General features: G+C 41.5%; 1 protein-coding gene across 1 annotated transcript; it reads left to right on the top strand.

The window, feature by feature from the left end:
- Positions 1-624: 624 nt before the first annotated feature.
- LOC122744592 (general transcription factor 3C polypeptide 5-like) lies at positions 625-23,323 on the top strand. The gene is made up of 11 exons (XM_043990135.1): positions 625-769; positions 1,724-1,943; positions 2,757-2,955; positions 16,597-16,792; positions 17,607-17,711; positions 18,518-18,632; positions 18,959-19,039; positions 19,976-20,073; positions 20,861-20,943; positions 21,569-21,711; positions 22,452-23,323. The coding sequence occupies exons 1-11, from the start codon at positions 647-649 to the stop codon at positions 22,646-22,648; spliced, it is 1,560 nt and encodes a 519-aa protein (XP_043846070.1). The 5' UTR covers positions 625-646; the 3' UTR covers positions 22,649-23,323.
- The last annotated feature ends 1,038 nt before the right edge of the window (positions 23,324-24,361 follow it).

Raw genomic sequence — 24,361 nt, 5'->3', positions numbered from 1 at the left:
AAAATGCAAAGAGACAGATCACAGAGACCCTAGCTGAATACCCTAAAATTAGGCCTAAGAATAAGACAGAGATAAAAAACACAAGACATTCTGACCATGGCAAGTTGAGGTAACATGCAGAAAAGTCCAAATTTGTCTCCAGATTCACCTTATGACACGTAAACCCCAAAAACACACCTCCATGGAAAAAGGTACTGGCCTTGGGGGTAGGCTTAAGCCCCTAGGAACTCCAAATTACGATAAGCCCTTCCATGTACCTCCCTAAAGTGGAGATTATTATGAGACTGATAATCAATTTATCCATACTATTAATATAACTGTCTTTCCTTTCCCTACTCAAGAGACACCTCCATTGTGCTCTCCCTGTGGTCACTCAAGGTATTTCAATAAAACTTGGGAAACTGAAGAAACAAAAACAAAAACAAAAAGAAAAACACAAAACCCTTTAGTTTGTTATTTCCAAGTTTAGCCGCAAGGGAGCACTCGTTCCTTTGCGTTTTCCCCAGGCCCTCGCAAGGCCCCGCCTTGTGGAGGAGAGAGGCGTCGGAAACTTTCTTTCTCGGAACTCTTGAAAAAGTAGATGGGGGAAAAGGATTGGGTGAGGACATGAGAGCCTGTCGCGGAGCACGGCGGGAAAGAGGGAATCATGGCGGCGGTGTCTGTAGAATTGCAACAGGAGCGGCGCCTGGTGTGTGTGGAGTACCCAGGTCTTGTGCAGAATGTGTCCAAGATGCTACAGACCCTGGGCGGAGAGGAAGGAGTTTCCCGGGTCAGAACCGGCGGGACCAGGCGGGCGGTTGGGTGGGGACGCGGTTTAATCTCCAGAGCGACGAGAGCGGTGGGGGCCAGACTGAGGCAGGAGGAGGGGGAGGGGAAGCTGGTTCGGGAAAGGCAGAGGTGGAGGAGCGCGGTCTCCTAGGCAACCAGAGCAGGAAGCGCGGCTCCTTACCTGGTGTGGAGCGTGGGTGAATCCCATTGCAAGACTAAGACTCCTGCCCAGGACTCCCTTGGCTTCCCTCTGGACTAACCGTCCTGTCCCCTGCTAGCTTGTTATAGGGATCAAATAGCTGTAGGATCTTAGAGTTACCCAAGAGGAGAGGGAGAGCCAGACTCACAAACATTGTCAATGTCTAAATGGATTTAAACCCCATTTCTTTGATATGGAGTCACTGTCCCTTCCAGGGTTCCGTGCTGCTTCCCTAGCTTTGTTTTTGGGATCTAGTTCCTACTAGCCATGAGTTGTTTAAACTTTTTCTCCTTTGAACTCATTCATTTTTGGTGTTGGGATGGTAAAGGACTTTCAAGCACATCTGGTTTCATAAGACTTGTTTACAAAGAGAAACATATAATGTGTATATTGTATTTCTTTTGAAACCTTTGAGGGAAGGGACTGTCATTAACCCTCTTTGTCCACCAGAGAGAAATTTCATTGTGAAATTGAGTCTCATCGTAAAAGCTGGGAGTTCTAACTGCCAGTTCCCTGACCCTCAGTTTCCTCTTCTGTAAAATGGTTGGGTTGATCTAAATGGTCTTTAAGGTTCTTTTCAGACCCTCCATTTTATATTCTAAGGTCCTTTTCATCTCTTAAATTTTTTGCCTCTCCTTTTGCATATTCCAGTCCTTATGAAAGTCTTTAGTTGAATATGGAAAGGCTTTGAGCATGCTGTATTCTGGATAACATTTGATGCTTGTCTCTGTCTCTGCTACTGGATCTTCACTGCAGATCTATGCTGACTCAGCCAAAAGGTTGGAGCTATACTTTCGGCCCAAGGACCCATACTGCCATCCTGTATGTGCCAACCGTTTTCCTACCAGCAGTTTGCTGCTTAAGATCAAGAAGAAGACAAGAAGGAGGCGAGCTGATGGTGGAAAAGGGACTGTTGCAGAAGTCAACTTTGACATGGAAATTTTGGGCATCATTACAACTGTTTATAAATTTCAAGGTAGAATTCCGGTGGAGCTAATTGAATGTACCAGTGAGTGGTGCCAGTGTCAGGCCTAAGATAGATGGAGGAGATATAAGAAGGAGAAAGAAAAAAGAAAGTAGGTAGAAGAAAAGGGGAAATGTAGAGAGCAACAAAAACACAAATATGCAAATTATAGTGAGGGATGGAGTTTCTCCAAGAACTACTTTAAGGCTTAGGCTAGCAGAGTGGAATAAGAAAGATAAAGTATAGTGCTCTTTCTGGGACTAGGTTACTTGTGGGATTTAAAAAATGTGCCTCAAGATTAATCTATTTGAGTGAGCTAGACTAGAATCAGACTCTAGAACTTGAAGAGACCTTGGAGGTCATCTAACTCAGGCTCCTGATTTTACATATCTGGTAGCTAAGGTCCCAAGAGGGGACACGTCTTGCCCATTATCACTAACAGCTAATTAGTGGCTAGGGCCAAAGTCTCCTGATTGTTCCATCTCTTTCTATTATACCATGCTATTTCTTCTTGTCATCATGTGTCATGCTGTAATGTCACATAAACGAGAATGGATATTGATGTTAATCCAAGTAATTAAGTAGAAGGGAGTTTGAGTTCAAGGTCATTCTGTATAGGACTCACACACAAAATTAGTTGCGCCACTGCTATCTCTTCAGCAGAGTAAATGACCACTGTTCTTTCTCCTAAATCAATATTTGCCTAGAACCTTTAAAGGATGTTAGAAGTTTAGTGCCTAGGAGTCAGGAGTTCTTAGGGGACAGTCATAAATCTTGTATTGTGGCCGTGATCATAGTAATTGTAATTTGTTTGTTTCTTTCCAGGGATGTCAGATTTTCAGTATTTGGCAATACACACAGAAGCAGGCTGCAAAAACACTTCTATGTATGATAAAGTTCTCATGCTCAAACCAGAGAAGGAAGAATTCTTCAACCAGGAATTACCTCTATATATCCCCCCACCAATTTTCTCTCGCCTAGACACTCCTGTGGACTATTTCTACCGGCCAGAAACACAGCATAGGTGAGTATCTTCCCCACTACTACCCTTCATCCAACTTCTAGGAAGCTTTCAGAGATCTCAGTTGCCAAATAAGGGGTACTCTGGGCATGTGTCCACTAGGACTGTTGAATTTCAGATTTACAGTGTCCATTTGACATAGTACCAGGTAAGGAAGAACTCATAAGTTATTGAGAACCTGTGTGATGTAGTACAAAGAATGCTGCCTGGGAGTCAGGAGAACTGGCTATGAATTTTGCCTCTAATGTTTGCCATGTGACTATTTACAAATCACTGATTCTCTCTCTCTCTCTCTCTTTTTTTTCTGATAAAAGGATTTTATTTTTTTCCAGTTACATGTAAAAATTGTTCTCAACATTTGTTTATACAAGCTTTCCAATTTCAGATTTTTCTCCCTCCCTCCCCTCCCTCCTCCCTCCCCTAGACAGCAGGTAATCTGATATAGGTTATATATATATATATATACATAATAACATTAAACATTTCTGCATTAGTCATGTTATAAGAGAAGAATCAGAGCAATGAGGAAAAACCTCAAAATAGAAAAACAACAGCACCAAAAGCAAAAGAAATAGTACGGTTCAATCAGCATCTATACTCTACAGTTCTTTTTTTTTTTTTTCTGGATTTGGAGATCCCCTTCCATCATGGTTCCCCTGGAACTCTCCTGTACCATTGCATTGGTGAGAAGAATCTAGTCCATCACAGTAGATCAACACACAATGTTGATGATACTGTGTACTATGTTCTTCTGGTTCTGCTCATCTCACTCATCATCAGTTCATGCAAGTCCTTCCAGGTTTCTCTGAACTCCTTCTGCTCATTGTTTCTTATAGCACAATAGAATTCCATTACATTCATATACCACAACTTGTTCAGCCATTCCCCAATTGATGGGCAACCCCTCAATTTCCAATTCCTTGCCACCACAAAAAGAACAGCTATAAATAATTTTGTACTTGTGGGTTATTTTCCCTTTTTTATGATCTCTTTGGGGAAAAGACCCAAAAGTGGTATTGCTGGGTCAAAGGGTATGCACAGCTTTATAACCCTTTGGGCATAATTCCAGATTGCTCTCCATAATGGCTGGATCAGTTCACAGCTCCACCAACCATGCATTAGTATTCCAATTTTCCCACAGCTTCTCCAACATTCATTATTTTCCTTTTTTGTCATATTAGCCAATCTGATAGGTGTCACGGTGGTATCTCAGAGTTGTTTTAATTTGCATCTCTCTAATCAATAGTGATTTAGAGCATTTTTTCATATGGGAATAGATAGCTTTGATTTCTTCATCAGAAAACTGCCTGTTCATATCCTTTGACCATTTCTCAATTGGGGAATGACTTGGATTCATATAAATTTGATTTAGTTCCCTATATATTTTAGAAATGAGACCTTTATCAGAAGTACTGGCCATAAAAATTGTTTCCCAGCTTTCTGCATCTCTTATAATTTTGGATGCAGTGCTTCTGTTTGTACAAAAACTTTTTAATGTAATTTAATCAAAATCATCCATTTTGCATTTCATAATATTCTCTATCTCTTGTTTGGTCATAAACTGTTCTCTTTTCCTAAGATCTGAAAGGTAGATTATTCCTTCCTTTCCTAATTTACCTATGGTATCACCTCTTATGTCTAAATCATGTATCCATTTTGACCTTATTTTAGTATAAGGTGTCAGATGTTGGTCTATGCCTAATTTCTGTCATACTATGTTCCGGTTTTCCCAGCAGTTTTTGTCAAATACTGAGTTCCTATCCCAGAAGCTGGAGTCTTTGGGTTTATCAAACACTGCATTACTAATGTCATTTGCTACTGTGTCTCCTGTGCTTAGCCTATTCCATTGATCCTCCACTTTTATTTCTTAGCCAGTACCAGATAGTTTTGATGACTGCCGCTTTATAGTAAAGCTCCAGGTTTGGTACCACTAACCCACCTTCCTGTGCATTTTTTTTCATTATTTCCCTTGATATTCTTAACTTTTTGTTTTTCCAGATGAATTTTGTTATTATTTTTTCTAGCTCTATAAAATAATTTTTAGGTAGTCTGATTGGTATCACATTGAATAGGTAAATTAATTTAGGTAGAATTGTCATTTTTACTATATTAGCTCTGCCTATCCATGAGCAATTGATATCTTTCCAATTATTTAGATCTGCTTTGATTTGTGTGAAAAGTGTTTGGTAATTGTGTTCATAGAGTTCCTGGGTTTGTCTTGGCAAGTAGACTCCCAAGTATTTTATATTATCTACTGTTACTTTAAATGGAATTTCTCTTTCTATCTCTTGCTGCTGGACTTTGTTGGTCATGTATAGAAATGCTGATGATTTATGTGGATTTATTTTATATCCTGTTACTTTGCTAAAGTTGTTAATTGTTTCAAGTAATTTTTGACTTGATTCTCTAGGATTCCTTAAGTATACCATCATATCACCTGCAAAGAGTGAAAGTTTTGTTTCCTCCTTGCCTATTCTAATTCCTTTAATTCCTTTCTCTTCTCTGATTGCTAAAGCTAACATTTCTAGTACAATATTGAATAACAGAGGTGATAATGGACATCCCTGTTTCACCCCTGATCTTATTGGGAAGGCCTCTAACTTATCTCCATTACATATAATGCTTGCAGATGGTTTTAGGTAGAGACTGTTTACTATTTTAAGGAAAGCTCCACCTATTCCTAAGCCCTCTAGTGTTTTTATTAGGAATGGGTGCTGTATTTTCTCAAAAGCTTTCTCTGCATCTATTGAGATAATCATATAATTTTGGTTAGTTTTCTTATTGATGTGGTTGATTATGTTGATAGTTTTCCTAATGTTGAACCAGCCCTGCATTCCTGGTATAAATCCCACCTGGTCATAGTGTATTATCCTGGTGATCACTTGCTGTAATCTCCTTGCTAATATCTTGTTTAAGATTTTAGCATCAGTATTCATTAGGGAAATTGGTCAATAATTTTCTTTCTCTGTTTTTGATTTGCCTGGTTTTGGTATCACCACCATATTTGTGTCCAAATAATTTGTATAATATTGGAATTAATTGTTCTTTAAATGTTTGGTAGAATTCACCTGTAAACCCATCTGGCCCTGGGGATTTTTTCTTAGGGAGTTCATTAATGGCTTGTTCAATTTCTTTTTCTAATGTGTACTTATTTAAGGATTTTATTTCCTCTTCAATTAACCTGCGCAGTTTGTATTTTTGTAAATATTTATCCATTTTATTTAGATTGTCAAATTTATTGGCATACAGTTGGGCAAAATAATTCCTAATTATTGATTTAATTTCCACTTCATTGGTGGTAACATCACCCCTTTCAGATCACCCTTTTTGATACTGGTAATTTGATTTTCTTCTTTCTTTTTTTTTTAAATCAAATTAACCAATATTTTATCTATTTTATTGGTTTTTTCATAAAACTAGCTCTTAGTTTTATTGATTAATTCTATAGTTTTCTTGCTTTCAATTTTATTAATTTCTCCTTTAATTTACAGGATTTCTAGTTTAGTATCTAATTAGGGATTTCTAATTTGTTCTTTTTCTAGCTTTTTAAGTTGCATGCCCAATTCATTGATCTCCTCTTTCTCTCTTTTATTCATGTAAGCAGTTAGAGCTATCTATTTTCCCCGAAGCACTACTTTGGCTGCATCCCATAGATTTTGGTATGTTGTCTCATTATTGTCATTCTCTTGGATAAAGTTATTGTTTCTGTGATTTGTTGTTTGACCCATTCATTCTTTAGAATGAAATTATTTAGTTTCCAATTGATTTTCAGTCTGCTTTTCCATGGCTCTTTCTTACATGTAATTTTTATTGCATAATGATCTGAGAAGGATGCATTTACTATTTCTGCCTTTCTACATTTGACTATGATGTTTTTGTGACCTAATACATGGTCAGTTTTTGAAAATGTGCCATGTACTGCTGAGAAGAAGGTATATTCCTTTCTGTCCCCATTCAGTTTTCTCTAGACATCATGTCTAACTTTTCTAGTATTCTATCCACCTCTTTTCACTTCTTTCTTATTTATTTTTCGGCTAGATTTATCTAATTCTGAGAGGGGAAGATTCAGATCCCCCACTAGTATGGTATTACTGTCTAATTCCTCTTGTAACTCATTTAACTTTTCCTCTAAGAATTCAGTGATTCTCTTTAAACCTTCAGTTTTCTTATCTGTAAAATATGGATAACAATGCCCATAATCAGATAGTGTATAAAAGTGCTCTGTGAATTTTAAAGCACAACACAAATGTTAGCTGTTATTATTGATGGAACTTTCCTACATTGAGAATTGTGGAAAATAAGCATGTGTATAATTTTTCTGTCTGCAAATTACCACTAAGACTGGTGATTCCTAATGTTGTGGAAATACACGATTCCTTTATATGTAATACATTCCTATTAATTTGATGTGTCTAGTCAACAAGCATTTATTTATCACTTACCATGTGCCAGGGACTGTGCTAAGTGGTGGGGATATACATACAAGCAAAAAGGGTGCCAATCCATAAGGTGCTTACATTGTAACAGGGGAAGACAGCACATAAAAAGGTGCTGTGGGGAATGTTTAGGGAAGGTCCCCATCTGGGGGCAGGGTGACAAAGTCTGAAGAGTGAAGTATAGTTCGTCTAGGCTCTTCCTTTAGAAAGGAGGAGCCAACGGGAGGAGAACAGCTGGCCCAGGACCAGGGAGAAGGCAACTAAAGCACTGTGCAAAATTCAGCACACACACACACACACACACACACACACACACACACACACACACACACACACATAAATAAAAATACAATTAAAAAAAATATATAGTGATGGACCTGGAGTTAGGAAGACTGGGGTGTGAATATTGCTGCTAATATAAGTTCTGTAACCTTGGGCTTAATCTCTTTGATCTTCAGCTTCCTTATCTATAACATAGGAATAATAATACCTCTAACAGCCTTCCTCACAGGGCTGATGTGAAGATGAAATGAAACAATTTTGTTGTTATTTTTTACATGGTTTTGAGATAATTGGGGAAGCTCTGGTGCTATTGCAAAAAAAAAAAAATGCGTGTGTGTGTGCGCGCGCGCGTGTGACCTTTGCTTTGTATGGAAGATAATACTCTAGATATAAAATTGAATATCCCCCAAGCGAAAAAAAAATATAGATTGAAATATCTAGCTTGTGATCTGATTGGAAAGTTCTTTTCCTCTGTGGTGGTAGTTCCCATCACCCTAAACCCTTCCCACTCCAAAGTTTACACCAATCATCCCCTTCCACTGTGCACTCTGTATACCCATTCCATAGGTGACAGACTTGCCTGTATCTTAAATCTTTTCCTCTTCTCCACCTTCTATATTCTAGTAATCACCGACATCTAATTTCTCTTACCCTCACCCCCTTAATCTCCCAGGACTCCCCCCAACCCCAATCTCATGATACAGCCTTCCTGGAGACCTCTCCTCCTTTGAGGACCATACACTCCTCCTCTTCCACCCACTCAAAATCCTTGTAGCTGTTGTCTACAGACCTCCAAAACACTACTTTTCCTTCCTCACTGAGTTCATTACTTAGCTCACAATCTTTCTTGCCTCTCCAACTTTTGCCTTCATACTAGCAGACTTCAGCATACATATTTTTCCCCCTCCTTTTCCCTAGCTTGCCCTTCTGGTGAACCAGTTCAACTCTACAGGGTCCTCTTCTCTTGAGTTCCTGGCTGCCTTTTATTACCAGTTCTGCCCTGCCACAAGTCAGCCTCAGATCACTCCCACTATCTGACATCTTTGTTCCTACATATGTGCTGCTGGAGGAAGGTGGAAAAAATCACACAACTGTCCTGTCTGGGTCCACTAAGTTATTTTTGAACAACCTCAAAGGGCCCTCACTATTGCCAGATAGTTTTTCTGTACTTGCCTTATCACCTCACTGTCGCTCTTTTCATAGTGGCTCTTCCAAATTTTTTCAAGCCTCCTCAGACCTCCTTTGGCTCCCTCTCCCCTCACCCTCTCAGTTAAGAATCTTGCCTCATATTTTCCATAAACAATTGAGGCCATTCACCATGAATTCTGTCTTCTTGCCTCCTCCTTGTCTCATATCACTCAGATGCCTCCTGCTACTATCTCCTTTATTTCTGTCTCATGTGATGAAGTGGCCTTACTCCTTGTCAACATAAAACTCTCTACCTGCTCAAGTAGTTTCATTCCATCCTTTTTCCTCTGATAGATTGCCCCCTCTGTCATTTCCATCTATCACTTTTGGGGGGGGGCAGTGAGGATTAAATCTCTTGTCCAGGGTCACACAGCTTGTAAGTCAACTGTATAAGCCAGATCTGAACTCAGGTCCTCCTGAATCAAGGGCCGGTGCTTTATCCACTGTGCCACCTAGCTGCCCCCTATTACTTATCTTTGATCTCTCCCTATCTCCTGTCTCTCTATTGCCTACAAACATGCCCATGTCTCCTCCATCCTGAGAAAACCCTCTCTTGATCCTTCCATCCCTGCTATCATTCTGCTTCTCTTCTGCCCTTTGTAGCAAAGCTTGAGAAGGCCATTTACAACAGGTGCTGTTACTTTCCCCTCTCTCACTTTCCTCTTAACTCCCTCTGATCCAACCTCTGACCTCATCATATCACAGAAATTAGTGTCCAGAGTTATCCTGATTGTTAAATCCAGTTCCCTTTTCTCAATCCTCATTCTTCTTGACCTCTCCAGTCTTTGACACCATTGGTCACCCTCTTCTTGATCCTCTCCTCTACCTAGGTTCCTGGGACACGACTTGCTTCTGGTTTTTCTCCTACCTCTCTGATCTCTCTTCACACTCTTGTTGGAGCCTCATCCAGTTCATGCCCTGTGTATCTCACACTGCTCTGTCTGGGGCTCCCTTCTTTTCTCCTTCTTTAGTACATCACTTCATCATCTCATTGACTCCCATGGATTCAATTATCATTTCCAAGCTGATATTTCTCAGTTCTGCATATGCTACCCAAAACTCGGTGTTGACCTTCATTCTCATATCTCTAGTCACCTTTCACACATCTCAAACTAGATATCCAGTAGACATCTTGGATTCACCATGTCCATACTGAACTCATTATCTTTTCCCCTAATCCTCCCCCCCCTTTCCAAATTTCCCTATAGTTGAGGGCACCAACTATCCTCCTAGTCCTGCAGGTTTGCAGCCTAGACATCATCCCTGACTCTTCACTCACTGTCTCTCAGCACCCCCTCTCCTCCTTATCCAGTCTATTGCCAAGGCCTTTCAATTTCAGTTTTCTCTTGAATATGGCCCCTCCTCTCCTGTGATACTGTCATCACTCTGGTGCATACTCTGTTGCAGTAGCTTGCTGATTGTTCTGACTGCGACAGGTCTTTCCCTGCTCCCATGCATGATTTTCCTAAAGCACCAATCCAAACATGTCACCCACATACTCAATAAGCTCTAGTTTATTTTCACTTATTTATTCATTCATTCATTTGTTTGTTTGTTTATTTTTAAATTTAAAACCTTTCAGCTCCAGGATCAAATCCAAAATCCTGTTTGGCATTCAGAACCCTTCATAACCCAGTCCCTAGTCTTCTTACACATTTCAGCCACCCATGTACTCTTTGATCTAGGGACACTGGCCTCCTTACTATTCCACAAACAAGACACTTCATCTCTCTGCTCTAGGCATTTTCTCTGGCTGTACCCAACACCTGAAATTCTCTCCCTTCTCATCTCAGTGTCCTGGCTTCCTTCAAGTCCCAGCTAAAACCCCACCTTCTACAGGAAGCCTGTCCTCTTTGCTAATGCTTCTCCTCTATTGACCATTTCTTCTTTATCCTGTATAGAACATGCTTTGTTCAGATGTAACTTGTGAGCTCTTTAAGGTCAGGGACTGTCTTTTGCCTTTCTTTGTAACCCCAGTACTTAGTACATGTAGTGCTTAGCACTTAGCAGGTGCTTAATAAATGCTTATTACTGACTAAATACTTAGAATTTATTAACTATTCAAGTCAGTGGCTGGTTTGTTCAGAGGCTAGAGCCTTTTGTTAATGATACTAAAAATGTGGGCTGTGACCTTTGTGACCTGGCTAGTCTTGCTTTTATTCTTGGTTTTAACACTGAACCTGAGCCAGAAGTCTTACAAATACATGCCCTTGGTCACAAAAGGAATCTGGGAAGAGGCTTTGACTGGATTAGCTTGACTGTATTAGCCCATACTGTTTGTCCTCTCCCTCCACACATTTACGAAAATAAATTTAATAACTTTCCAGGATGCAGGATTTCTTATGTTAAATCAGATCTCTAGAGAGTGTATACCAGGACTTCTTAAAATGTTTCTGTTTGTGACTCCTTTTTGCCTGAGTAATTTTTACACAACCCTGGGTATATAGGTATATAAAATAGGTATAAAGATCAAAAAACACACTGCCAAATTTTCCATGACCTCCATTCAGTTACATGGTGACCCCCCATGGGGTCACAACCCACAGTTTTAAGAAGCTTTGGTGTATACCAGAGTTTCTTATACTTTTTCCACTCGATAGGTATACATAACCTTTTGCTGTTGCCAAATTTTTCACAAAATTTGGGCCCTGATCCACACTTTAAGAAGCTAGAGTATAGACTAGAAATTCAGAGCTAACTGTAAGTCAGTAGTGACTTTTGTATACAAAGAAAATACTGACAAATAGCCCCAGGGTGCCAGGCCCTGAATGGTCACTGCTGACATCTGACACTAGAGGGAAGCACTTCCTGTCCATCGCTTCTCTCCAGCCATTGATAATATGAAAACTGTTATTTAGCTGCATCTCTTTGGAGTAAATTCTCACCCTTCACTGCTTCCCCCAACTTGAATCAGTTGAATATCACCTGGTATTGCTATTTGGGTGCTTCTTAAATTTCTAATTAAATGACTCCCTTCCCCTTATAGTCACAAGGGGCAGATAAATGACTTCTGAGGTCCAGAATGAATTGACTTAATTTTACTATGGATAAACTGAGAGTCACCTCTGTTTACATACCCTTGTTAAGCAGATGCTAACTCCCTAGACCACTCTTATTCTTTTTGATCATCATGTAATCATTTATTGGCTTAATTGGGGACCAACTGCAAGTGTGCAGTAGGGTATATATTTGGGACACCATTCCTTCTGACCTTACCAAAGTGATCTGAGTATACTGGCAAGCAGGAATCCTGCCATTGTTGTTTCTCTCCCCAGTACAACCCGATTTTTCTAACCAGTGGCTTTAGGTGGGACAAGAAGGTAAAGAACAGCAGAGAATCCTAATTGTCTAGGTTTCTATTTTGCTTAAGAGGACAGTTTGTAGTTTGTCTTATTTGCTTTCTTTTTTTTTTACTCCATAAAACAATAATATATTTTAATGAAAAGATCTTAGCCTCATGTTTCTATCCAAAGACACTCAAGACTAGTGTTTCCCTGCCCTTTCTGCCCAACTGCACCTCAGTTTTGGACCTCAATAAGGACCAGTTTGGAGAATTTTTTTTCTTTTTGTATGGTTTTTTTTTAAGGTTAAACAACCAGGCTAGCAAAAAAGTACTTAATATATAACTCTCCTTATATCAAACAAGCTAGTATTTCGGTACAATGTTACTATACAGAATATATACAGTACACGTAGGATCACAAAGCAAACACTACAGGCTCAGAACAGATTTGAAAAAACATGATATTCACATTGATTACAATAACTCTAAAAAGGATTGTAATGTTCAAATGGCACTTAGTTTACAAAAAAAGTCACACACACACACAATATATATATATATATATATATATGTATATATGCACATATATAGCCACCAAGAACCATGGTTCCTGAAAAATACTAATAGCCAGATACAAGTATATAAAACGTGAATTTTTAAACATTGTACACATTAAAGAAACAAAAGCAAAACAAAAACCATTTCTGTTGTTGAAAGTCAAACATGCCAAGTAACTTAGCTGTGGCCACTGTCACCAAAAAGAAGCTATATTTGAATGAGATGACAACTGGATATAGAGCTGGTGATTGGGGACTGGCACAGTTACTGTTTACTGTTGCTAGGAGCAAGGGGGGAGGGTAGGAGTGGGAGAATACACACCACCACCACCACCCACCCACATAATTTAATTCACATTTTTACTCCAGCAATATCCTATCTCAAGGGTTTCACAAACTGCCAGTACCCAGAAAGTCATAAAATGGCAGGGTTAAGAAAACCAACCCCAAATTTCCTTGTTGCCAGGGATATAGGCAAAATATTAAAGCATGCATCAGGTTAAACAAAATAGCCACCCATCTGGAAGACAGTGGGGTATAGTTTTCATCTAGTTTTATTCTTTTTTTGGGGGTGGGTGGGTATTTGCTTTCTGATGAAGGAAAAGGACAAAGTTTGGGAGGAAAGTAGAGGGGAAGTCACCTGCCTTTTTTCCTAGAATGTTCATTAGATACTCCTCTTGATAGTCCTTCACCTTGACAGAAACACTTGCCAGTGTCCCTCTATTTCCAGGGGCTACCTCACTTGACCCCTTTTTAGAGACACAATTGAATTTCTTACTATAGGGGTGACACCAGAAAAGGTTGGGAAAAATGCACCTGGACTGATTTGAGATCCTGTGTTCATTAGCGTCCTGTCTTTATCTGTTTTCAGTTTTCTTCTTATTAACTGAAATAAAGCTCCTTTGTGTTGATTCTGCTGCCTTCTCAAGGCCTCCCTTACAACTTTAAACATATCCACAATCTCAGTGACTTTCCATACACTGGGAAAATGGAAATTCTAATTGGGGAACCCTTCACTTGGTAGTTCAGGGTTCTGTTGGTAACAGGGAATATTCACTATTTCTTATTTTGAAGTAGGAAGTTCAGGCTACTTTTTCTACTTTTACTTCACTCCATTTGACTGAAAAGGTTTTCTAAAGTGTTAGAATGTTTTGTTTTGTTTTGTTTTTTTGTTTTTCTGCAGGGCAATGAGGATTAAGTGACTTGCCCAGGGTCACACAGCTAGTTAAGTGTCAAGTGTCTGAGGCCAGATTTGAACTCAGGTACTCCTGAATCCAGGGCCGGTGCTTTACCACTGCGCCATCTAGCTGCCCCTAAAGTGTTAGAATGAATGGACAAGGGTGGATCTCTGTTGGGAATTTTTTTTTTTTCAGTGCAATGGGGGTTAAGTGACTTGCCCAGGGTCACACAGCTAGTAAGTGTCAAGTGTCTGAGGCCGGATTTGAACTCAGGTACTCCTGAATCCAGGGCCGGTGCTTATCCACTGCGCCACCTAGCCGCCCTGGGAATTTAATAATAAAAAGATAGTCAACTCAACCAGTAGTTAATATTGAGTGAGTATTTGGGACACTACATGGATCAGTAAGATATACACCCCCAGGAGGTTACAGTTCAGAAGAAGTATCTGGCACAATTACAAATAATTACGATACAAACACCATAATTACATAATGTAAAAAAAGGAAGTAAAAAAAATGCCATACTACTTGAGATCTAAGGAAAGAAGGGTTATTTCTAGCTGGGGAATTGTAGTAAATACTTCATATCTGTCAAGGATATCTTAATTATCACCCTTCATAAAGTCCGGACTTTTCGAAGTTTACTGTCTCTATGGGGAAAACCCGTACTGCTTGCCTTCTCCCTCCACACATGTAGCAAGATAATTCTAATAACCATCTGGGATATATGATTTCTTATATTAAATCAGCTCCATATAGAATCTTTCAGCTTTACAAATTGCTTTCAAGAATCAATAACTTCTTTTAAAAATCTGTTTTGGGGCAGCTAGATGGCGCAGTGGATAGAGCACCGGCCCTGGAGTCAGGAGGACCTGAGTTCAGATCCAGCCTCAGACACTTAACACTAACTAGCTGTGTGACCCTGGGCAAGTCACTTAACCCTAATTGCCTCACCAAAAAAAAAAATCTGTTTTGAGTTACAAGTTGTTTTTTGGTTTTTGTTTTTTGAATTGGAAGAGACATTTAGTCCATGCCCTTCATTTTATAGCAGAAGACATCACAGGCCTAGGGAGGGGAGGAGACTTGCCCAAGGTCCCCTAATTGGTTAATGACAAAGCTGGGATTAGATCTTGGGTGTGAAGTCACCAGATGCTACATGCAAAGCTAAGTTTTGAAGGAAACAAGGGATTCTAATGAATGACTAAAGAAGAATCCATGTGAGTTGTCTCCATGTCTGCTCTGCAAGGCAGGGAGCCTGGAGTGGCCCAGCCCACCATCATTGGGAAGGAATGAGTGGGCCTGAAGGTACAAGTGAAATGAGAATGCTGGCTTCTTTTGTGCAGGGGTAAGGAGGGGGGAAGAGGAAGGAGGCATTGGCAGGAAGGTTGGGGGAGAAGGGTGTTCTAAGGCTCTTGTTGCACCATCCTCTCCAGCACCTATTGGAGGGTCTCCCACTGGTGGGAATGCTTTCCTGGCATGAGGGATAGTCTGTGCAAAAGGTGTGGAGTCCAGAGATGTGATGACATGGAAGGAACAGCAAGATGACTGCTTTGGCTGGACAGGAAAGAAAATCACACAATTAGACTGGAAATGAAGGTCGGGGCCAGGCTGTGAAAGGCTTTACGAGATGAACAGGTGTTCCCATTTGATACTAGAGGTAGCCAGTGGAGATTTTGAAGGAGGTGAGGGGGAGGTGACATGGTCAGACTTGAGGAAAATCACTTGATCCACTTTGTGGCTGATGTCTGGGAGAGAAGAGAGACTTTAGGCAAAGAGACCAATTAGGAGGATGTTGCTGTGGGGGCAGGGTGGTGAAGGCAGGATGGAGGATGATAGCTCTGTGAATTTTAGGCTCTTTGAAAATTGATCACAAAGGAAATGGGAGGGAGAAGCAGGGACTCAATTTCTTTTCAGTTCCCAGCTGGTTTCATTTAGGTTTATAGAACATGAGTATATGCCTGTATGAGAACTCAGATTTATATAGCACTTTAAAGTTTACAGAGTGCTTTTCTCCCAACAGCCTGTGAAGGAGGTAGTGCACATTTTATCATTCTCATCTTACAAATGAGTAGACTGAGGCTCAGAGAGGTCATAGCTAGTAAGCATCAGAACCCAGATTTCAACCTTGGTCTCTTTACTACCAAGCCAGCATTCTTTCTATTTACTACTATACTCCTCCTCTGTAGGTCTGTATTGAAAGTGCTTAGTTGAAACCTGATTGTGGTGTGGAGGTCACCTTGGAATGTCGAAGGTTATATACCAAGGGGGCACATGCTCTGTCAGTTCCTACCAGGGTAAAAAGACTTCATGCCGAGCTGTGGGACAGCTTCTCTGACTCTTGTCCAAGAACTAGCCTGGACAGGCTCGGAGAGACTCATCAATAAAAGGCCTGGCCAAGTCTGCGGATGGGGCGATTTGTCTTGTTTGACATACTGTGTTTGTTCTAAGGGAGGGTTCTCTGGTGGGTGGAAGCAGGTGGTAAATGCTATTAGAAAGGGAGAGTGATATTTAAAAGGAAAAAATATTAAGACTTTTTTAAGAAGAAGAAAATTGGCCACCACATATTAGATTTTTTTTTTTTGTCCAGAGCAATTCATGAAACCATCTGTGAAGATGTGGAAGGGAGTGCACCTTAACCAAAGCATGATTCCTTAACAATGGGAAGGATGTCACTTATGCTTGCTGTGCTCTTATGCTGTGCCTGGTGTGTTCTCCCTCAGGGAAGGCTACAATAACCCTCCTGTCTCTGGTGAGAACCTCATTGGCCTGAGCAGAGCTCGGCGGCCCCACAATGCCATCTTTGTGAACTTTGAAGATGATGAGGTGCCCCTGAAGCCACTGGAGGCTGCTGTACAGACCTGGAAGAGGCTCTGCACTAATCCCCTAGACAGGAAGATGGAGGAGGAACTGAGAAAGGTACAGCCTGGAGGTAGTACCTGATCACCCTGGGACAGCATCAGGAGAAGCCCAGGCCTGGAATTAGCTGCTTCTTATTTGCTCAGCTGTTCTTATTTGGGCTTGTTCAGTTTGCTTTTTTTATCAGTTCATTAGCAGATGTGAATTTTTCACCTCCAGATTTCCATTCTGAAAGTAATGTCAGTAAGTACAGCATCTTGTAATCTCAGGAGGACTCTTCCTTCACACCTCCAGCAAGCAGCTTTCAGGGGTGTAGACACCTGGAATGGGGGTGGGGAGAAGTACTTGGATGGTCCAAATGATCTTGCAGTTGCAACTCTAGGATTTAATTAGTTCTCAGATGACTCCATTACTCTGCACTCCCTTACCCCTGACAGAGAGAGTTCACACTATTTTACTAATTTGTAGGTACCTTTGGAAATGTTAGCATTCTGTTTTCCAATCTGGATTGTAAGCTTCCTTTTCACCTTGTTTTACATGCTTGGTGCCCAGTGGATAGTGTATCAATAGATAGACTCACTGGAGGCTAAACCAAGGTTATCCATTTCCAGCTGAAAAGTTTTCTACTTGTCACCAAGACCAAGATAATATATTGCCAGCAAAAATGATTTCTAGAAGTGCTCTTCCAAAGAGCTTAGAATGGAGAGTGTAGGAGTTTTAGGCCATGAGCATGTAGACAGTGTGTTTAGCCTTTCCTGTGGCCTCCTGTTTTCCCTGCTAGCAGTCCCCAGCCACAGATCCCATGATGTTAGAGAGTATGTCTGTATTGGAACCTGTGGGCCATTTTTTTTCTCTACACTTGACCTTTTTCTAGCTGTTTGACATTCGTCCCATCTGGTCCCGGAATGCTGTCAAGGCCAACATCAGTGTCCATCCAGATAAACTCAAGGTCTTGCTTCCCTATGTGGCCTATTATATGGTGAGTCTCCTGACATCCATCCCCTGCGTTGCTGCACCTGGCTTTTTGTATTGCTCTGCTTGCCATAGGATTTAGAGTGGGAAAGAGATTTAGAAATCACCTACATAAACAGTCATGAATGATAGCAGTGGTCTTGGGGTCATATATCTAGAGTGAGAAGAGACCTTAGAGCAGCCTTAATGCTTATTTTAACTTTACTGTACAGTACTGTGCTTTCTCTGCTCCTGCCCCTCTACTCAGTGTGCTACAGCCCCTCACCCACCATTATAAAAACCAAAAAATGTTAGACCTAGTGAAAGCAGGAGAGCAGACAAGTGTAGACACTGCCACTGTTGTAGGGAAGGGTATTTGGCTTGAGCCCCTCTGGGGCTGAGAGAGGCATGTCTGGCCCCAGTGTGTTTTGGTCTTCTGTCCATCTGTCCTTGAGTACTGAATGTCTGTCCCCTGCCTCTTCATGTTACCTGTCTGTGTCCATGTCTGGCTCTTACATGTTTGCCCTCTTTGTATTTTTGTTCTCGTTTCAGGCTAGGCCCCCATGTTTCCCTGCCCCCTCCCTCCATGGCAAGAGATCCTTTCTTCCCTCCTCCCGCTCTCCTTCCCCACATCTGCAGGCAAATTCACATTATATAAAAGTCACGTTTACAGAGAGGTCTGCAGAACAGTCCACTCATGTAAAGCAAGAACTGTCTGCATTAGTAAGATTTCACTCTCATGAATTAAAGTGGCCTTGAGAGAGAGCCTGGAACTTAGTAGTTCTTCAGGATCCTGGAGGATTAAGCCACTTCCTGGAATTATACTTTTTCCAGATAACAGGTCCCTGGAGGAGCTTGTGGATTCGGTATGGCTATGACCCCCGAAAGAACCCAGAAGCCAAGATTTATCAAGTCCTGGATTTCAGGATTCGCTGTGGAATGAAATATGGTAAAATAAATGACCAGCAGCATGATAACAACCAAAGACAAAACCTTTCCTTGGCTTGTTTGCTTTCTTTTAGACTTAAAATTCTAGTTTTTGAACACCTTTCCACTTTTGTAATAGGCATGAATTTCTAACTCTCTATTACACATAGACTAAGAGTATTTTCATATGTTTGCTTAACTGTGTATCTCTTGGTAGCTTGGGCTTCCAATTCTCTTCAGTGCCAGCCTGGCATTTCTTATTCTTCCTGATCCTATTCTTTTCTTCTTTGATGCCAGCTTTGTTTCTCGGTGCCCAGTTTCAGTTGCTTTTCTTTCTTTTGTCTCCAGGCTATGCCCCCAATGACATGCCTGTCAAGGCCAAACGCAGCACCTACAACTACAGCCTCCCTATCACAGTAAAAAAGACACGTAAGTAATTGTGGCTGTCTGGCAAACAGAGGAGTGTTTTGCCTTTAATTCAGCTACCCCAAAACAAGCCAGATGGGAAGACAAATGACATTTCAGTTGAGATCATCCTAGAATGCTAGAATGCAAGGACTTGCTGTGGAATGAATGGATGAAAGAAAAGGCATTTATTAAGTGTTTACTGTGTACCAAGCACAGTTCTAAGCCCTGTGATTATAAGTAGAACTACCTAGACAGTCCCTCCTCTCAAGTTGCTCCTAGAGTCTCATTGGAGGAGACAGCCCAGAAAAGAACATTGAAGTGCAAAGCCCATCCAAAAGAGTGGATGTCCTCAGGTTCAGTAAAGAGGAATATAGCAAGGCCAATTTTTTTTTTCCCCTAGAGTTTCATAAGTTAATAGTCCTGAAGGACTGCAGGAAGTGTAGGCAGAGTAGATGAAAAGTCTTTCCATTTCATAATGAATGGAGTTGTTAACATCAGTATTATTCAAACTCTATGAACAAACAACCCAGGCAAGGAGGATCCATAGAGGGTAGGGCACTGCCCCCAAGTGGTGTCATTCTTATCAGGTGGTCATCTCAGATGGGTCATGCCTGGTAGCAGTGGTTCTTCTCACCACCATAGGTTCAGATCTGGAATGGATCTTCAGTAGTAGCCAGTCTGTTTCCTCACTGGGCAAATGAGGAAACTGAGCCTCAGGTACATGGAATGTCCTGCCCAAGGTTACACAGGTAGTAAGTAGCAGAGTCTGGATTTGAACCCAGCTTTTTTGATTGTGAATCTAATTTCTAGTACGTGTGCATCTCCACAGTGAATTCCACAAGGAATTCAATCCCATATGCAAAAGAATATCAGGAGGAGTGTAGGCATTGAGAGAGTAAGTGAAATTGAATATAATATTTGAGAATGTTGCATTCCAAATTTCTTGTCTTCTGCCAGCCAGCCAATTGGTCACCATTCATGACCTGAAGCAGGGACTAGGCACATCAGGGACGGCCAGTATCAAGAAATCAGCCTCTAACAAGTATAAGCTCAAGGTGGGTGCTTTCTTCTTTGTCCAGAGCAATTATAGGAAGAGGGACAACCATCTCTGGTTTTTAATCTCAGCTAAATATGAGGGCTGTGAATTGTCTCCTTTTCAGGATCTGTTTTACACAGGGCCTGAGTCCTGTCTGGATTCTGGAGTATAGCTGTGGGCAGTGCCATTGACCTTGTACAAATAAATGACCTTTGGCCCTTTCAAACCTTGTCCATGAACACTTGAGTGAAGGGTAGACAAACTCACAGTGTTCAGGATAAAAATGCAAGGTGTAAGTGCTCAGTTACCAGACTATGTACAAGGGTAGGCAGAAGGCATTGTGGGAAGTTCAGTGGAAGATCAAGTATTTATGTCCCTAGCCTTGTATGGGGAGCCTTCAGCAGGTTGGGAAGGAAAGGTATAAGTGCATGCATCAAACAGAAAACAGTGTTGGGACACTATGTTATGAAGGGCTATATTCAGACACAGGAGGAGCCCTAGGACTTGGGAAGTGGTATCTTCCTTCCCAAATCACTCCTTTGACTGAAAAAACACATTTAGTGTTACAGAATTTCAGAAACGCAAGAGAAAGATACAAAAGACATTTGGACTGTAGCCTTTCTTTTATTTCCATCCTTTCCCACACCCACTCTTCTTTCTCCCCACTCCTGAGTGCCATAACATTGTAGTATCTGGAAATGTATCTCTTGGTGGTTGGCACTGAGGTGCATGATATCTTTCATTACTGGTGAAAACACTGAGCAGAGTAGCTTCTACTAACCCTTGCTGTTCTTTTGTTCCCTCAGGACTCTGTCTACGTTTTCCGAGAGGGGGCCCTGCCACCATATCGGCAGATGTTCTATCAGCTCTGTGATTTAAATGTGGAAGGGTATGATGAGGCCCTGGGTCTTGGGAAACAGGCTTTTGAACTTCATTATTGAGAATTACTTCTCTGACACCCTTCTAATTTTTCAGGCCCTTACTTTGTCATCTCTTCTGGGAAGTTAGATGTCTGGCCTATTTGGTTGTGTTCAACTCTCAAAGGCTGTTTTCCATCAACCTCACTGTGTAATACATTTCTCATAAGCCAGTTAGTCTTTGTTAAAGCAGCAGGAGTTAGGCTATAAATATGTTTAATCCTGTTCATCTGGTCAATCACAGCCCTTCTCTGACACAGGCATGTGTTTGTCTGGGAATTCCTAAACTCAAATGTGGCCAATTCCCTTTTTTGCTTAGCAGCTCTGTTCAGAGTGGCCTAGGGAGACCTGGAGGGGTGCTGGTGAAGTCTAAAACTTTTTGTGGATTCCATTAACTTCACAGGGAGAGAGAGAGAACACCTTGTTCCTTACAACAGAATCCCTGGCTGGAAAACAGTTAGAATCAATCCAGGATGATTGGGTACTTTTTCCCCTTCACCATCTCACTTCCAGCCTGTAGAAACTGCACTGTCTGGCCTTGTTGGTGCTTTCTTTGGACCTCTATTTGCCCACTGACCCAGGTCTGACTGCTTGTAGGTTACAGAAGATCATTCATCGTAATGATGGGATGGAGACTGAGTGTACAGAGCGTGATGGTTGGTGTCTTCAGAAGACCAGTGATGACCTGAGGGACACCATGTCCTTGATGATCCGGCAGATCATTCGCTCCAAGAGGCCTGGTGAGAAGCTCCTGGGGGCTCAGAGTATGTTGAACTCAACATCAGGCCTGGGTTCAAGACCCAGCTTTATTGTTAAGTCTTCTCATCTCTTTGGACCTCAGTTTCTCCATCTGTAATGTCTGAAACTTGGACAAGACAATCTCTAAGGGATTTTTAGCCCTAATATTTTAGAATTGTAGAAAATTGTTGGCTTTTGGGGTGGCTTGTTACAGAACAAGACTTAGGGAGTGTCAGGACCCCTTCTCTCATAGGAACTATAGGAGCAGATGGGCATTATGTGGTAGTCAGGCCACAGGACCCTCTCTTTGTGGCTCCTGAGAATCAGTTGGGTTTGATTTTCTCCTTGAGGTAAGAGTGGAACAAGGATTTGGCTGGTTTCATCATTGCTATTTCTTTCTGTCCCAGACTCTTTTCCCTTCCCCATTGATAGATAAAAGTGGCATGGAGGGGGCCAGGGCTATGACAGTGCCCACATAGCACCAGCACTTCATCCACTTACAGCAGATATTGTGGTGAGGGAGAAAGCCATAGCAGAAGGGGAGGGAAGAGAGGCCTGCCCCTGGGCTGTGCACACATGGAGAGTAGAGAAGGAAGCCAGGCTTTGGGAGACCCATCAATACTCCATGCCCATGAGTGACTGCTCCTGCTGCTCAGTGGGATCGCTGAGCCATCTCTGTTCTTTGAGGGCAGTGGGTTTGGGTAACTAAGGCACCACATCCTTCTCTTTCTTTTGGACCCAGCTTTGTTCTCAAGTGCTGCCAAAACGGAAGGTGGAAAGGAACAGTTAACATATGAATCTGGGGAGGATGAGGAGGATGATGAAGAAGAGGAGGAAGAAGAGGAAGAGGAAGAAGAAGAGGAAGAAGAGGAAGAAGACTTCAAGCCCTCTGATGGGAGTGAAAATGAAATGGAGACTGAGATTTTGGACTATGTGTAATGGGAGGAGAACCCATCCTATAGGCCCTCTAATTTAGTCTGGCTATGGCTGTACCCTTTCTTTGAGAGTGGAGCTAACAGCCCCCCACTTGCAGCTAAGAGTGCCAGATGGCATTTGCAGGGACAATGATGGATGTAGCTCCAGTCCAGCTAACGTCTCCTGAGGCTGTCCTGGCTTGTCTGGTCTGGGCTGTCTCATGTACTAAATAATACCCCAAAATACCTGCTGAACTTTCCATTACTGGATCCTAAGGAATCCCCTTCAGCCCTCTAGATTCAGTTCTCCCCTGCCCTTAGACCATCTGTGATGCCATTATCCAGGAATCTGATGTTTCTTGTGTTGTATGTGCCCATTATTTCAAACACCCCTCTGGCTGTTCGTAAATGTTGGGAGGTGGAGACACTTCAGCCTTTGGACTTCCATGGAACAATAAAAGGTCAGATCATCCTATTTGTGGGTTGTGGAGTAAAGGAGTATGACAAGAGGCCAGCAGGGACTGAGCCCATGAGCTTGGAGTGGTGACCCTGGGTGGATAAGAGGAAGATAAATAGAGATAGTAGTTCCTAGGTGTTCTGAGCTTAGTACTGACCAACTGCTATTTGGGACATGCACAGTTTTGTGTAATTCCTATAGGGAATTAGCTCTACCTAGAGCACACTTTCTTAATGGAAGTTTTCTATAATAAAAGATTTTTCCAAAGGACTGGATGACTCTTGTGGAAGTTTTTTTTTGTTTTTGCAGGACAATGAGGATTAAGTGACTTGCCCAGGGTCACACAGCTAGTAAGTATCAAGTGTCTGAGGCTGGATTTGAACTCAGGTCCTCCTGAATCCAGGGCCAGTGCTTTATCCACTGTGCCACCTAGCTGCCCCCTGTTTTTGTTTTTTTAATCAAAGGAGAGATTTGGGATGACAGATACCACTTCCCAATTCCTAGGGCTCCTTCTGTGTCTGTGAAATTAGACATCTCTTAGGACTTGAAGACTTAAAAGATAAATATTAGTAAGAAATGAGAGAAAAACAAAAAAAGAAATGAGAAGGGGCAGCTAGGTGGCACAGTGGATAAAGGACCGGCCCTGGATTCAGGAGTGCTTGAGTTCAAATCCGGCCTCAGATACAACACTTACTAGCTGTATGACCCTGGGCAAGGCACTTAACCCCAATTGCCTCACTAAAAAAAAAAAAGAAATGAAAAGAAATGAGATGATGAAAGTAAAAACAGCAACAAATTTAGCAGAAGGATAACAGGAATTTTTTTTTTGGCTGGGCAATGAGAGTTAAGTGACTTGCCTAGGGTTATACTGCTAGTAAGTGTCAAGTGTCTGAGGCTAGATTTGAACTCAGGTTCTCCTGAATCCATGGCTGGTGCTTTATCCACTGAGCAACCTAGTTGCCCCATATGAATGTTTTTTAAACAATTGCTGAATGCAATTTTCAAAACCACCTCTAACTTCTAATCTTGGTTCTTCTGGGGTTTAATAGGATTGTTATCCCATCCTAGTCTTACCTCCAGGTGTGGACCCTCTGTTCCCAGAGTCCATGATCTTGCCTTGTAGTGTCCTGGCCCTTCAGCTTCTTGCCTAGCTCTGAAGAATTTCTCATCTCCTCTTGAGGTCATTTTGCTCTGAATTTCTTATATCCTTCCTGGAGATATCTGGAGTACTAAATGTGGGTTTTTCCCCTTTCTGTTAATGCATTTTTTCTTTGATTTGAT

This window comes from Dromiciops gliroides, chromosome 2 (assembly GCF_019393635.1).
Source record: "Dromiciops gliroides isolate mDroGli1 chromosome 2, mDroGli1.pri, whole genome shotgun sequence".
Classification (NCBI taxonomy): domain Eukaryota; kingdom Metazoa; phylum Chordata; class Mammalia; order Microbiotheria; family Microbiotheriidae; genus Dromiciops; species Dromiciops gliroides.
The sequence above is the reverse complement of the archived record's forward strand: the minus strand, read 5'-3'. Positions and strand labels throughout refer to the sequence as shown.

Bases quoted from the DNA above. Each gene is read 5' to 3' on its own strand.
- LOC122744592 (XM_043990135.1), top strand. From the start codon at position 647: ATGGCGGCGGTGTCTGTAGAATTGCAACAGGAGCGGCGCCTGGTGTGT. The intron at 18,633-18,958 runs GTAAAATAAATG...TTTTGTCTCCAG, and splicing joins TCGCTGTGGAATGAAATATG to GCTATGCCCCCAATGACATG. The intron at 20,074-20,860 runs GTGGGTGCTTTC...TTGTTCCCTCAG, and splicing joins CTAACAAGTATAAGCTCAAG to GACTCTGTCTACGTTTTCCG.